The 16,330-nt window shown below is 44.6% G+C and overlaps 1 protein-coding gene across 3 annotated transcripts; it reads right to left on the minus strand.

The window, feature by feature from the left end:
- Positions 1-177: 177 nt before the first annotated feature.
- LOC109462908 (aquaporin-8-like) lies at positions 178-10,641 on the minus strand. Of its 3 annotated transcripts, none has more exons than XM_019759540.1 (7): positions 10,605-10,641; positions 4,795-4,971; positions 4,111-4,207; positions 3,742-3,868; positions 3,288-3,502; positions 2,830-2,964; positions 178-1,068 (listed from the first exon to the last, which is right to left on the minus strand). In XM_019759540.1, exons 2-7 carry the CDS (start codon positions 4,943-4,945, stop codon positions 1,005-1,007), a joined length of 789 nt encoding a protein of 262 aa, XP_019615099.1. In that variant the 5' UTR covers positions 4,946-4,971; positions 10,605-10,641; the 3' UTR covers positions 178-1,004. The 3 variants fall into 3 exon arrangements, with proteins under 3 accessions (XP_019615099.1, XP_019615100.1, XP_019615098.1); XM_019759541.1 differs by lacking the exon at positions 10,605-10,641 and adding an exon at positions 10,415-10,423; XM_019759539.1 differs by lacking the exon at positions 10,605-10,641 and adding an exon at positions 8,364-8,479.
- Positions 10,642-16,330: the final 5,689 nt, after the last annotated feature.

Below are 16,330 nucleotides of genomic sequence, written 5' to 3' on the forward strand. Positions count from 1 at the left end.
GTTGGCCTTGGTGCCGAGAATCTGGCCTGTTTAGTCCCCCAGCCGAGCTCGAGTAGCTGGCCTGTGTTTGCGATTTATGCGATTTTGCAGTTAAGACTTTAAAAAGATTTTTTTTTACACTAACAGTGCTACATACGATCAGACACGAAGACACGGCCACACAAAGTGTTAAAAATTAGAGCAGGTTTAATCGCAATTTTATCGAGTCACTAAATTATCCCTAAAGCTTCAATCCTGTCAAGAAGACCGTTTTGTCTAGATTCGTTAACCTTTTTCTGAAACGTTTGCAATTCCAAAAATGCAGACACATACTCGTACTTGTCCAAACTAGGTATGCATACAAATGCAAATCTGGATTATATTGTACATTGATGTCATGATCTTCCAGTAATTTTCCTATACTATAATTACATATAGTATAATATCATGCATCTTAGATGCCCAACTAACTTCATAGCATAGATATATCGTGTTTGCAACAGTATATCGTATATTCAAAGACTTTTAAATCGGGCTTAATTATGACATTGGCAAGAACCGTAAAACACTAAACCTCTATTTAATGATATGCACAAAATTACCAATTTCAGGAAGACTAACGTTATATATGGCGAAGACGATAATCTAAGGTAAGCTATTTTAACCTTCTCCTTGTATCTATGAACCCATAAGCAATAAACAAAAAGGTGCCAAATAGCTACCTTGGTATACTGAAGGTTAACAAAAGCATGTGTTCAACAGATATAATGGTTCAAAAGTAAGCAGGCCCGTACATAATTGAAATGAAACATCAGGGCCTCCAATTATATTTGACTTTCTCGGCTTTTCTCCTACTTACACATTACCCGTTCTTCCATTTTCTTTTCCCCTTAGTTAAACTGACCTTGGCACACAGTCCCCAATACAAGAACAGCTCTAGTAAAAGAACATCCGTCACAAACATGGTGACCTTCACTACCGCCCCCCTCCCCACCCGTTCTATCGCCCTTGACCTCTGTAGTTCTTTAGTAGCCTCGCGTTTCGTCATTTTTAAATAGAAGCCGTCGGTCGTTGCTCGCCAGGAATGCCCTGAAGGAAACAGAGCAGAGAGGTTATTGTTTTAGGGGAGTATTTACATTTATACATGACTAAAATCATACCAAGTTTAAAAAAAAATCATGAATACATCAACACCAGTGCCACAAAGTAAGAAGAAATAAGTATGGTCAAATCTAGTCCACAAGTGGCTACATAAAACGATAGGACAGAGTTTCTAAAATCGTCAGAAAGGGGTAGAAAGCAACAATCACGTTTAAATCACGTGGCATTAAAAATTAAAAAAAAGTAAAACATCTTCCAACACAACCATCTGAAGAGGGAATTCCACAGAAGCGAGGGTCCAAAATGCCGACAGATTTCTCAACGGCCGGACATCGTTAATCAACTGTTAATGACCCACCCTGAGGTGTATATGCTGTGATATCAAACTTCCGAGTGAGCGAAGCGAACGAAGTGGTTTTAAGTTGCCCAGTGGTCTTCGTTAATGGCAATTTGGGGCCTCACCAAATAAAGACCGTCATAACGACGGGGCCTTGCCTAATAAGGATCGTCAGAATGGGGCCTTACCTAATAAGGACCGTCATAACGACGGGGCCTTACCTAATAAGGACCGTCTTAATGGGGCCTTACCTAATAAGGGCCGTCATAATGACGTCTCCCTATCGCACACCTCCAGCACTTCCCACGTGACGTGCCGTACCACCCCCTGCTCCGGCCGGCTGACGCACGTCGCCTTGGAGCCGAGGGCGCTACGGCAGAAGGAAGGGGGAGGTTAGCCTCTACCAGGCTTCGGGAGGCGGCTGGAAAGAGTAGAAATCAGTCAAATAGAGAGATAACATGCCAGGGGAGTTTTTTTCCTGCTAGAGAGAATAGTTTGCCGCTCCCGTGCACACTTTGGGTGCAGCAAAATGTTCTCTCCCAGCAGACAAATTCCCCTGGCATGTTATCTCTCTGTTTGGCCGATTTCTACTCTTTCCAGCCGCCTCCCGAAGCCTGGTAGAGGCTAGGGGTAGGTGTCACCTACAGGCAGATCTTAACGTAGCAAAACCGTGCGTAACCAAGAGGCAAAGCTGCATCCATTTTGCTAGTCATGTACATGTACATGTACATGTATATTCGTTGACTATAATCTCCAAGCAGAGGTTTGGGTTTTCGGCGTGTTTTTAGGCTTTTTATCGGGCTCTCTTTTTTTATCACCCTTATTTTGATTGGCGTAAAAATGTAAAAAATAAGCCAAAACCCAAACCTCTGCTTGGAGAGTAAGTTGACTGGATAGTTTCTGATCAACTGGATACTACTTTGCCGGTTGGTTAGTAACGCAATTTTGCCACGGAATGATCTGCTTGGAGATTTGATAGGTACTCTTAAAGCAGACGTTGGTAGAAAAAAAAATTAAGATATTTCCCCCTATTTTTTGACGAAAAAAAAAGTGTTCTAGTTAAGAGGCAACATGATTGGCTGATGATTTTCCCTCCAACAACAGGAGAGGAAGTATCTGATTGGCTAACACAGCAAGAAGCACCGAAGGTAGCAGTACGCCAGGGCCATTGCTCGACTTATACAGGCATCTGGCTACTCTCCAAGCAGAGGTTTGGGTTTTGGCGTGTTTTTAGGCCTTTTTATCGGGCTTTCTTTTCGCACTTTTTTACGCAAAAAATACCAGTAACAAAATACCAGTGCAAAAAAGAACGCGCGAGGAAAAAAGCCTAAAACACGCCAAAATTAAGCCAAAACCTCTGCTTGGAGAGTAGCAGCTAGCCCGGCGATGAGGGGAGGGAAAGCCTGGGGTACCTGTGCAGCGCTCCCGCGATGAGTCCACCTATCAGAGGTCCCAGCCACCAGACGTAGTGGTCCGTCCAGATCCCGGCCACCACGGCGGGACCGAACGCGCGGGCAGGGTTCAGAGACGCTCCGGAGAACGGGCCGCTGGGGAGGGGAACAGGAGAAACCGAGTTAAGGGTAGAAGTGAAACCCGATCTCCACCCACTCACTTCAGAACCCAAACATACAAACCTAGGAGAAATTACCACCGGCACCCGAAACAAAACTTTCGTCCCGAATGTCAGAAAATGTTCAATTTTCCGATGACCACAGGTAGTGAAACTCCAGTGAAAATCCAGTGAAACCCAATCTCAAATGATCCAGTCCCCCAGACCTCAGTGCGGAATGGACACACACACACAAACTTTTAATCAACGCGTCCGAAAACAATACTTCCGACCCAGACATAACAAGTGCCATGTACTCACCCGGCCAGTATGCCGATGACCACGGCCAGTCCGATGGCGAGCGGCGGCAGAGCCTTGCCCTTGGAGGCGGAGTCCACTGCGGACATGATGACGGTCATGACCAGGGTCATGGTGAGGAGGGCCTCGCACAGGATCGCGCCGCCCACAGACACGCCCTCCCCGATACTGTGCGTGCCGCCATGGCAGTCCAGGTACGTCGTGTTGGGGAGGATCGCCTGCATCGATACAAAATAGAAGCGTTCGTTAACATTCGTTAACAGATATCGCACAACAGCACAGTTCCGTTCCGTTCCTTTCCTTTTCCTCCTCTCCCTTTTCTTTTTCTCCTCTCTCTATCTCCTTTCCCTTCTTTCTTTCGTTCTTTATTTACTAGTATTTCTTCTCTTTCTCTCTCTCCTCTCTCTCCTGTCTCCCGCTCTCTGTGTTCCCTACTATCCTCCCTCCATATCCCCACCTTGGTAAACGCCGCGCCGATCATGGAGCCCATCAGCTGACTGACTCCGTACCCTCCCGCCAGCAGCGGGTGGATTCCCCCCGCCAAGGTCACTCCCAAGGTCACGGCAGGGTTGAAGTGGCCTCCGCTATGAAGGGAAAGATTTAACCATTGTTTTAACCGTAGAAATGTGAGCATTCGCCTCAAAGATTATAATTATTTGCCACCAACAACCTCTGCGACAAACGGGGAAGGAAAATTAAAGACGTCTATGATACAATTTACAGCATTCTGAAATAGTATACCAGCATTCTCTGTGACCTTTGACCTCATAGTGGCAGCCATTTTGAGACCTTGGATAAGTAACCATGACAACCAAAATCCGCCCACCTGATGTGCCCCAGCCCCACGACGAGCAGGGCTATGGTCAGCCCGTGCGTCAGGGCGATGCCGATCAACCATGTAGGCCCGCCACGAGCCGCGTAACCTGTAACCAGACATCAACAAGGAACACTCGGTGGGTTGTGTCATTACTTATTAGAACATTTGCATACTCAATGTTCTTGTCGCAAGTGTTCTTCATTCTAATCAGCCCAATCAGATATCTTTTCATTATTTTTACGATTTATTTGAATTATTTTGTTAGGTACCTTTTCAAATCAAATGTCATTACCAAGTGTTATTATTATTATTATTATTATTATTATTATTACTATTATGATCGTTATTGTTTCATTTTGCTGTTTTTGTTCTTACAATCACATGTTATTTTGATTATTATTTATGTAATCCTACAAGAGTTGTTATGATTTTTATTATTTATTTATATTGATTATTATTTATGTAATCTTTATTAGTTTATTTTGGTGGGGGTATTGAAAAGGAGTATTGTTCCTGTTGCCCCCAACCTCTTACACATTACTGTTGTAATAAAGCTGAAATAAATAAATAAAATAAATAAAATACTAGTAATTAAAATCCTCCTCAACACAGTCTGTCATTCCGTGTACTATACTATTTGCTGCAGGAATTCTTTTACTTCTTTTACGACAATATAGTTGTGTGCACGCTTACCCGTCACCATCGTTCCGACGAACGCAAAGACGATCTGGCCGACGAACTCCGCGATGCACGGCTGGAGGTACTTCTCGTACCAGGAGCTAGGCGGCGCTTCTGCCTTTCTTGACCTGTTGACCGTGAGAATGCTGTCCGCCTCAGACGCCATGTGGCCGTTGCTGCCGGGAAGCCGTTCTGTTATAGAGGCAGAAGAACAAAAACGCGTTTTCCGTTAATGATCTCAGCAGGTTGCAGAGTTATCGAATAGCAACGTTCTTTATTGACAGCCACTTGCTTAACAAGATCCAAAAAGGGGGCTTCAGATTTCTATGATAAGTAAGCAAGAAGATAGCTCTTTACTTAAACAGGTGGTTGTGAATGAAATTTTTAGTTACGTGTTTTGTAGCAGGCTCCCAGACTCCCTAGCAGGCTCCTAGCCTCCCTAGCAGGCTCCTAGCCTTCTTAGCAGGCTCCTAGCCTCTCTAGCAGGTTCCTAGTCTCCCTAGCAGGCTCCTAGCCTCCCAAGCAGGCTCCTTTCCCCCTTAGCAGGCTCCTAGCCTCCCTAGCAGGCTCCTAGCCTCCTTAGCAGGCTCCTAGGTTCCCTAGCAGGCTCCTAGCCTCCCTAGCAAGCCCCTAGCCTCCCTAGCAGGCTCCTCGCCTCCTTAGCAGGCTCCTAGCCTCCCTAGCAGGCTCCTAGCGTCTCTAGCAGGCTCCTAGCCTCCCTAGCAAGCCCCTAGCCTCCCTAGCAGGCTCCTAGCCTCCTTAGCAGGCTCCTAGCCTTCCTAGCAGGCTCCTAGCCTCCCTCGCAGGCTCCTAGCGTCTCTAGCAGGCTCCTAGCCTTCCTAGCAGGCTCCTAGCGTCTCTAGCAGGCTCCCAGCCTCCCAAGCAGGCTACAAGCCTCCTTAGTTAACAGGCTCCTAGGTTCCCTAGCAGGCTCCTAGCCTCCCTAGCAGGCTCATAGCCTCCCAAGCAGGCTCATTGCCCCCTTAGCAGGCTCCAAGCCTCCTTAGCAGGCTCCTAGCCTCCTTAGCAGGCTCCTAGGTTCCCTAGCAGGCTCATAGCCTCTCTAGAAGGTTCCTAGTCTCTCTAGCAGGCTCCTAGCCTCCCTAGCAGGCTTCTAGCCTTCCTAGCAGGCTCCTAGCCTCCCTCGCAGTCTCCTAGCCTCCCTAGCAAGCCTCTATCCTCCCTAGCAGGTTCCTAGTCTCCCTCGCAGTCTCCTAGCCTCCCTAGCAAGCCTCTAGCCTCCCTAGCAGGTTCCCAGCCTCCCTAGCAGGCTCCCAGCCTCCCTAGCAGGCTCCTAGCCTCCCCAGCAGCCTCCTAGCCTCCCTAACAGGCTCCTAGCCTCTTCAGCTAGCCGGCTCCTAGCCTCCTTAGCAGGCTCCTAGCCTCCTTCCAGTTAGGAAGATGACGATTTTCCTTAGAACCTGTCAGGTGTTTCTGTGTTTGAAAGTCGACATCGCTGCATACATGTTCTAAGTGTGTTGACGCTAAACACTCGATGACATTTTCAGGACACACGCAATGTACTAAACCGTGACAGACTCCTTACTACCTAACTTTGACTTAAGGATATACACACGCCGCTTAAACAAATAGTTTCAAGGTTATCCACTAAAAGCTAAGTCACCTTTAGGACACCTGTGTACATGTTTTAAGCAGCCCATTCATTCACGCATCCCAAATACAAGCACACCTTGGGTTAGCTTAACCTCACAGGGTCAGTAGTGGCCAGGTATTCAAGTTGGCAAACATTCAACATCGAGTAAGAATGGCAACATCGAGTAAGAATGGCACACTAACTTTGGGAGGGGTGAGCTTTTTAATTGAATATAAAGTCCGAATGGTTTCGATCAAATAGAATTCGTTAACAATCAAATGAATGAATCATTGTCTGTGGAACTGGTTATTATCACACAATACTCCTTCTCTTAAGCAGATCGACGAAAGTTTCTTTTTGTACGTTTTCCCTAGAATCAGACCAAAGGCATCAAGGTAAATGAAGACAACACAAAAGATATACTAGGCATAACGTCGGTGTTTTATTCAGCATACAAAACGTACTTACCGAGTCGTCGTCCCGACATGGTTTTCAGACTTTTCAGAAAAAGTAAAGGAAGGAAACGATGACAAAATTGGGGCTGCTAGAACACTGACGGGACGGTTCCAGTTCTAACTGGTAAATACAGGCACAGACCGAGTTAATCTTAAACAACAAGGTGGCCAAGGTTAGGGACGGGCCAGTGGTTATGCTTGGTTGGAGGGTATAAGATTGAGGAAGAAACGTCAGAGCAAAAACACGAAAACAGTTGACATTTACCAGACATGGAATTGTTCAACTGTGACAATTGAATTTCAACATTTCTCACAGTCATTTACAAAACGCTTAGTCTTACCTGTGACACCTATGTGCATGTTTAAGGCTAACACACCCACGCACAACCTCGGTAATCCTAAACATAAACACAGCCGACATTCGCAGAATATTTCATTATGTAAATCAGAGTGTTGAATTAACACACGGTTAGGCACAGAACTTGAACTTTGAGAAGTTGCCCCCAGACCACATACACAGGCCCGAGTTAATGTTTAAACACACCGACAGACAATATGTACCTGCTGGGGTCACAACGGCAGGTATTCAAGTTAGTGATTATGTGCCAAGTAACGTTGCTCTGGTCCTGAAAGGGTGTGTGATTCATTCAACATAGAATTTGATATAAACTGATGAAAACTAAGTGTCAACGTTACGTGGCATGACTGTGTGGCTTAAGGCTTAAGAATTGGTGATGGGCACCGCCCCTATGCTCTGCACAGAGTGGACCGGAAGCTAGCTACTCAATTCAGACTCTGTCTGCAATGTTGTTCCCTAAATAAAGATGTGAAGATTTCAAGCTAATAATCATGAATATTTAAGTGGAAGCAGGTGATTCGAGACTCCACCATGCAGTGTCCCCACGACCCTGAACTGGGTTATAATAGGTTCTAAAGTACAAGGTACGTACAGGGTACAGGGTAAATGTTTCATTCAGCTTAGGAAAAACGTAACGCGGGGTGACCTATCTCCGGACGTGCCCTAGGTTCGGACGGATTTTCTACTGATCTCATTTTGCAAAAGTACGCCGTGTTTGTTGCCACTAACTTCGCTAATTAAAAAGGCAAATAACATAGCTAATGCATACAGCTGTTATTTGTATGCAAAGTATAGTTCTAACGTTACTTTTATTTGTTTATGTAATATATAATAGTCAACTTTACAGAAATAAAATTTTGAGGAGTGTGTTGCTGTAACAGGCCGACTCCCCTAAAACTATATGAAGAGACTAATACATATTATACTAAGTTAAAATATATATGAACAATTGTGAACGACGCAAAGTGTAACTATATGGCTAATAACAACTACTTACCGAGTAAAGAGACTCTTTTTACAGAACCAAGTCTTTCATTCAGCCGACGTTTCGGTGACCGTCAGGGCAGTTCTGACTGGTTCACATTGCATTGCAGCACAGGTGTTGCTGGTTGTGTAAAAAGAGTCTCTGTACTCAGTGTCTTACCAACCTGATGAAACTATTCACGGAACTACTTACCGAGTCGACGTTCCGACATGGGTCTCAGTCTTGAGTTTTCAGAAATTGTAGAGGAGAACGACAAGGAAAGAGACTAGAACTCAAACGGGACCTCGCCAGTTCTAACTGGTAACGTCACAGATCAATGGTGAACTTTAACAATAAGGTAGCACAGGTTAGGGGCGGTTCAGTAGTTATGGTAGGGTTGGAGAGTAACAGTAGGGAGCAGCTAGGGACGGTCCAGTAGTTTTGGTAGGATGGAGAGTTGAACTTTAACAATAAGGTAGCAGAGGTTACCTATGGACTGTCCAATAGTTATGATAGGTTAGAGAGTTGAACTTTAACAGTAAGGTAGCGCAGGTTAGCTAGGGACGGTCCAGTAGTTATAGTAGGGTTGGAGGGTAACAGTAGGGAGTATCTAGGGACGGTCCAGTAGTTATGGTACGGTTGGAGTGTGACAGTAGGGAGCAGCTAGGGACGGTCCAGTAGTTATAGTAGGGTTGGAGGGTAACAGTAGGGAGTATCTAGGGACGGTCCAGTAGTTATGGTAGGGCTGGAGGGCTAGGAATTTTTTTGGGGAGGGGGAAAGTTTAGTACATGTATTGCATAATATATAAATTATTATCCACATTGTAAACATGCGTTGATGTTATCACAGTCACACCAAAAACTCCTCCCCGGTCTGAGCCGAACTAGATGTTTGCTTTTTGATAGCTTTCTAGAAAAGGGGACAGTTCATTATTCAACTAGCCATTCTGGGGATGATAAGCGACGAATAATTGGCCAGATTAATAGGGGAAAATTTTGCAGGACCGTAAGGTGATTTAGGGCCAATTTTTATGGTTCATATTTTTTATATTTTCAATTGTTTATAACGGAACATGATAGTAGTTTAAACCTTCAACCAACATTTATAGCAACATTTTAAATATTTTTTTATATATTTTTTCATATTTTTATGGCTTACACATTGTTTTTATATCCGGCTTATGCTTGATGCCCGTTCAACACTTCGTTATGAAAAACTATGATGGGTGGAAAAATAGGGTGAAGTGGGAGGTGCCATTTTTATAGCCTGGTTACTAAACTCCCGAGTCCTACATCCGCTCCACACTCGGTAGCTATAATAGGTTTAACGAGGGAAACAAAAAAAAAACAAAAAAACAAAAAAAAACTTACGCGCGTACTTTCACTGACCCCGTATGTATCCCATGATGTGTACCCAGCCTATTGCACGACAGGCGCCATGTTTGCACACGGTAAACACGCACGTGGCTAGCACGCTGAAGGCTGTATACAACTATCATGTGGTCCCTTATCACTATACATTACCCTCGCACTATAAACTCCATCTGTTCTTACATTTACAACTGTCTTAAGAAGCGAGAAGAAGCAGAACCTGTACATATGTAGTTTTACTATAGATATATTTTAGTTTACCATCGCTATTTGCTGTAACCTGTACTTAGTTCGCAATGAGAAAAAAATGTACGATAAAGGTCTTTCCATCATTATACCTTACTGTACGGGCAAAATATCAATACGTATGTGTTTTAGAAGTTTTTAAGGTTGGTGCTGACATTTTGAAAAGTTTCCTCTAAGCTAATAGAACAGCACCTGTAGAACACATTGTTGTTATAAGTCGATGTACGCCACGTTTAGAACTACGCAAGACTTCGATATTCGTACACAGTCTTTTTGTCGTGACTCAAATACGAAAAACAGACGTAACAAGGCAAAACATAATGGAGATAATCTAACAAAATAAGGATTTTACTGCAACATTAAGTTAAGGGATCCAAGTCTTGTACATGCTACTCTTCAAGCAGAGGTTGTGGGGGAAGGATCGTTAGCTTTTTATATATGGCCCTTTTTTGTCGCTACCCCCACCACCCCGTCGGTGGCCGGCGACCTTCTCTGGCCACCGAAATGGATCTGCTTGGAGATTAGTATATGCCACCTTTATGGTGGTACAGTACTATACTATTCCTAGTGCATAAGACCCGTAGGTAGACTCCGTAGCCCTATATTAAACACATGTTCGCGTCTAGCGCATTACGGCAGTTCCATACCTTGTACTAAACAGTCCCTTAGTCAGTAACCCCAACCTGCAGATCCTTCCAACACCTGCCCTTGTACTGTACATACCTTGTACTAAACTTGTACTTTGTGAAGGTACTGTGCTATACCTAGTGTATAAGACTCGTAGGTATACTACCCCGGTATTTAACACATACCTAGTGCATTACAGCAGTTCCATACCTTGTATTAAACTGTCTCAGTCAGTAACCCAACCCGCAGATCCTTGCAACACCTGTCCACCGTGTGTGTCCCGTGAAGGTTTTACCTGTAATGCTGAACAGGTAACGTTAGTCTGAAGTCATGTGTGCGGCCCTGATAAGGTCATTACTCCAGGGGATACAAAGTCCGGGTTTCAAGCAAGTCGCCAGGGCACCCTTTGGTCAGAGGTCATCTCAGAGCAGATGCAGGGTGCGCGTCAGTGTTTTAAAGACTTTTCCTGGGGATTAAGGGGGGGGGATTAAAAGCTTCAAAAACGAGCGTAAAAAAACAGGACCCTACATCTACTTGGAGATTAGGAAGTTTGGGCCGGTAAATTTTAGTTACATTGTATCTATTCTGGTGATTTAACCCCCTTCCTGCTGCTTAACCCTGTATCCTGTACAAGTTTCCTGTTGAAAGGCTGCCTCTGCATGAAGAGGGTTAAATCTTTATCACCAGCTTCCTCCGAACGTTCCGAACTAAATAATAAAACGGTTGGCCTGGTCCCTTTTGGGGTCTCCAAACAGATCCTAGGGTGGCAAAAGACAGTATCAAATTGGCCAGGTAGCATCCATGGCATATTGGACCCTTTTCGGGCCAATTTGATACTGTCTTCTTTTTATATTCCAACATTTCATGACTAGACATATGGTGACGGCACACTCAAGTTATATCAACTTATCTTATACCGTCACCAACGCAGAGGAACAGGACAATACTCATTTTCACTTGAGTTAAGTGATGAAATTTGTGTAAAGTGCCTTTCCCAAGGGCACAAGATCGGTGGCATGTCAGGACTCGAACCCGGAACCTCTTGGTTCCGAGACGAGCACTCTGCCGCTACGCCACACGACCCCACATACTGTTTTTGCCACCCTATAGGATCTGCTTGGAGATTACAACCGGTTTTATTCCAGCGTTGTAAGAATGTTCGCGTGCTTTGTTGGTCGGCAGTTGTTGCGTGCAGGTCTTGATGATTAGAAATATTTGTGAGTCCGGCGACGTCGCGACAAGTCGTAAACCCTCCCGTACCAGGCCGGGTGAGCGCTTTGTGACGTCAAGCAAGGACTCTTCCATCCAAACTGTTACAGAGGTAGATACAGATATCATTTATCCATAGTCCTGTCCCTATAGGACCGGTATTTTCAAATTCAAGCAAACTTTTCTTTACATAACTTTCATGTACTACAAACCTTTACTAACCATTCAAATGTTTCAACATTCGACTGGAAAGAATATTAGCAAAACTTCTGTAGCAAACCCACCCTAACCCACCACATTCCTCAATACATGGACTCGCCTTCTCTCGGGAAAGAACATTCTAAAGTTTTCCAATAGAATTCTTTGCACACAGGCTCCGACAGGTTTGGAGCCAGGTGTGGGTTGTCTGGCAGGATGTGGCGGGGAGCGGCCATCGGTCTGTGTCCTTGGTGTGTGGTCTTCTTGCTGGGCTCAGCTTGGGCCGACCACCTACAAAACAACCATACAGGTAAGGCAGAATTACAGTGTGCTTATAATGTAGCTTCTAACAGGATTCGGGAGGCGGCTGGAAAGAGTAGACATTTGGCCGAATAGAGAGATAGCATGCCGAAAGAGTTGGTCCACTAGAGAGTACAGTTTGCCGCAACCATTTTTACTCGTATAGCGTGCTTAATGTAGCTTCTACCAGGCTTCGGGAGGCGGCTGGAAAGAGAAGAATTTGAGCCAAATAGGAAAAAAAACATGCCGAGGAAGTTGTTCCGCCAGAGAGTACATTTTGCCACATGCAGTTTTACTCTTTCTTTTTGCTCAAGACTGAGCGATTCAGTCGAAAATTTCTGGTGAATTTCGTTTGTGAGTTTTCTTCCTACATTTTGAGTGATTTTGGCCGTGTTGTCTCCACAGCTGTAACAGAACAGTCTGAGTGTGAACGCGAGGCGTCTCACGGGGAGCTACTGGCTTGGCTGGGCGTAGAGGTCCCTCAGGTGGGCTGTTTATAAGTTTATGTTGATATTTATTTGAATTTTCAATATTGTACAATGGAGGGAGACAAAACAGGCGACAAAGAACTCCTGTCAGAAGCTGTGAGGAAGGTGTATGATAGACACAGAAACGTAAGCACTTAGGTGAGACCCACCCAAGAAAACACGCCTTTTAATGCAAGATGAGCCAAAAGTTGGTGCCACTAAACCCTAAAATGCGACATCAATTCCAACGTCCGGATTCTGTATTCGAATTTTCGAAAGGGGCACAAGCGGGTAGGGCGAAACGCGTTCGAATCGTTTTATGGAAGCCATGGAAGCGTTCGATAACGGGTTCCGGACCGGGCCGTACCGTAAAGTACGGCCCGGTCCGGAACCCGTTATCGAACATTATCGAAGCTATGGGAGAGAGTGAGTGAGTGAGTGAGTGAGTGAGCGAAAAGAAAACCCCTATATCCTAACATTTTCTTCTGTTCTACCCACCCTTTCATGTATGTTGTGAATGTCTTATGTACGCCCCTCAGTGCACTGCGGACGGATCCTACAACACCACCCAGTGCTGGGCTCTCATGGCGGAATGTTTCTGCGCCGACCCGCAGGACGGAAGGCTGTACTACGAGACGGCGACTCCGCTGGGCGAGGACATGAGGCACGACTGCCATGTCTACTGGCACACCCCGCACCCAGCCAGTACGTTTCCCCTTTAAACATTCTCTTTAATTAGTGGCTGAAGCTTATAAACTTTTATAAAAGCTCATCCGTAAATAATTTCATCAGGTTGGTAAACGAATGAATAGCAAAGTTCTATATATTTTCACGTGCCATTTATTTTCACGAGCCGACGTTTCGATGACCGTCTGTCATCTTCATCAGGGCAGTTCTGACTGGTTTACTGTGTACTGACGCTAGATGTTACTTGGTGCATAGTGCACTAAAGGTGTTACATAGTTCACAGTGCACTGTTACTTGGTTCACAGTACACTTAGCTAGTTTTTACTGTTAACAATGCATTTCCGAACGTAGTGCAATTGAAGGTAGTGCCAAAGCTGTAGATAAATGATATGTACATTCATCTACTAAAATGCTTAGGTCACATTTCTGAACCGGGCTCTGGCCAGAATGCTTGCGTGGACAAAAATTTAATTTACATTAACAATATACAGAGGTTGAATTCATGGTTAGTTTTTGTCAACTCTTTTGTTTTGTTATTAGAAGAAGATGCCAAAACTCATGATTAGCCCTACTTGATATTAGCACTTGATTTTAAGTAATTAGGTTATTACGTTTCATGTTATACCCTTTTCGTTTTAGTACTATGCTGGCCTACATTGTACGATGTACAATTTCATATTCCAACATGTAATCACAAGACGTGGTGACGGCACACTCAAGTTTTTTCAACTTATATTAATTCCGCCAAGCACACATGGGGCAATGCAATACATACACACGCGTCAAGTACTCATTTTCACCTGAGCGAGGTGAGGAAAGTCGTTGAGATCGGTGGCATGTCAGGACTCGAACCCTGGACCTCTTGGTTCCGAGTCGAGCACTCTGCCGCTATGCCACACGACCCCACGTGTACAATTGACGTGCTATTTGATGTTCTTGCCATGCCGGCTACACTCAGTCTGACCACTACTGCTTCAAACTGTACTGAATATTGCACATGTTCTGTGTGTTGTGACTATCAGCTTGCCATGTATCAGCATGAAAGTTCATCTGAGTTGGTAAATTACATTATGAAAAATTTAAATTGTTCTCCAACTCATGAATTTCACTCACCGGAATTTTCGACTGAATCACTCAGTCTTCCTCAGCTATCCTACCCTTTGCTGACGTCACACGTGGGAAAAATCACGTCCCACAGCATTTGGGTCAGATAGCTGAGGAAGACTGAGTGATTCAGTCGAAAATTCCGGTGAGTGAAATTCATGAGTTGGAGAACAGTTTCATAAAGCTTGCCATGTACATGTAGGTAATACCCAATAACTAGTGAGGAAAGAGTGGTGAATCTCGCTCTGTACTGTTTCAGCCTGCCATGCCGGCTACACCGAGTCTGAAGACCACTGTCTGAAGCTGTACGACCTGGCGCAGACCTGGCGCGGCGCTAACTCCACCTGCACGGCAGACGGGGGGTTCCTGGCGGCACCCAAGACGGAAGATCTGCAGCAGGAGGTTCTCAAGCTTCTTGAGGACATCCATGGCGGACAGTACTGGATCGGGCTGGTGCGTACTAGTTTTTTTTTAAACTCATTTTTATGTTAACTATCATGAAAGTTCATCCGTGTTGGTAGTTACATGTTTAAATGTTTAAAGTTAAAACTTTTGGTCCAAATGTCTCACCTAGAGCTTTCGACCAGTCACTCTGGTCTCACTCAGTAGACTGACCTAGTGGGGCTTGTCACGTGGCTTCTTTAAAGTGTGACGTCAACACTGAGTCAAAGGTATCTTGTAGACGATGTCGGCCCCCGTCGCGGTTAAGTGAAGGGTGGTGGGCCCATTATTAATATTTAATCGGAACTTTGTGCCTGTGGGCTTATTGTATGTGGGCAAGTAAAGATATACACTCATAAAGTTAGACAAACAATGAGCTCTGAATACACTACAGTACTGGTCTATTGTCAGTATAAACTCATTTTAACCCTTGTCCTGCATGCATTTTTACCCAATATTTTGCAATAATTCCATGTCTTCATTAGAACATAGAACCCCAACTTTTTTTTGCCCTGCGGCGGTATAGTTACGTCCGCATTCGTTGCGTTTCGCTGCGGTGTAATGCATTGCACGAGAAATATCCCCAAATCTATAGTGCTATATAGATGGTACTGTATGTGCAAAACAACAATTGTTGGGCTCCGCAGGACAAGGGTTTTAATATTTAATCGCAAATTCGTGCCTGTGAGCTTATAATTATTGCATGTGGGCAAGTAAAGATATACATTCATGCCGAAAATGGGCAAAGATGTCTGCTGCCATGCCGGAAGGTGGATGACAGATAAATATGAAGAGAGGAGACAAGAAAAGGCTCTGATTCAATGTTTTGTTTCTTACTTTGATGCAGTGATATGTGATGTTGGCTGTGTATATGTGATGTTCCCACTAAATCAAAACCATTTGTACAATGATTGAGTCAATTCAACATTTTTAAATGCATGTAGGAACCTTGCTTTTTTTCGGCCCGCCTTGTTTTTTTTTTTCGCCCGCTCGCATTAGATTTGGAGTCTGCGGTGGATGTCATCTATAAAATTTACTTGCTGTGGCCTTAAGTTGTTAAAACAGTGGTTATGAATAAATAACTATTCAACCATGCAACTTGATAAAATTATTCGCAGGTATTTTGTTATCATGAATGTTTTGTAAATGTGTCATGTGTGTCTTGAAGGACCACAGGAAGAATAGCTACATTTGTTGTAAGCTAAGTGTGGATCCCAATAAAGTCAAGTCAAGTTCATATGTGTTTGTAGTAATTATTGTTGGTAAAACGTTGAACTTTATTCCAACACACAAGTTGAGATATTTTGTTGTTGTTTGCGTTTTTATAAGGCGAAGACCGAGGCCGGCCAGTGGGAGTGGTCAGACGGTGCAGTACCGGTGTTTACCGCATGGGCCCCCGGCGAGCCGAACAACGCCGGCGGCAGGGAAGACTGCGGCGAACTGTGGAAGTCCGGGTGGAACGACGCGCCGTGCGGAAACAGGCGGTACTTCATCTGCCAGACGGAGAAGGGTGAGCTTCCCGTTGTACAG

The sequence above is a fragment of the Branchiostoma belcheri genome, unplaced genomic scaffold (assembly GCF_001625305.1).
Source record: "Branchiostoma belcheri isolate BF01 breed outbred unplaced genomic scaffold, Haploidv18h27 scaffold12, whole genome shotgun sequence".
Classification (NCBI taxonomy): Eukaryota; Metazoa; Chordata; class Leptocardii; order Amphioxiformes; family Branchiostomatidae; genus Branchiostoma; species Branchiostoma belcheri.

What these genes read in the sequence shown, in the direction of transcription:
- LOC109462908 (XM_019759539.1), bottom strand. An exon ending in GTGGGGCTGGGGCACATCAG is followed by an intron (nt 3,869 to 4,110) that starts GTGGGCGGATTT and finishes TTCCCTTCATAG; the next exon opens with CGGAGGCCACTTCAACCCTG. An exon ending in ATCGCGGGAGCGCTGCACAG is followed by an intron (nt 1,069 to 2,829) that starts GTACCCCAGGCT and finishes TGTTTCCTTCAG; the next exon opens with GGCATTCCTGGCGAGCAACG.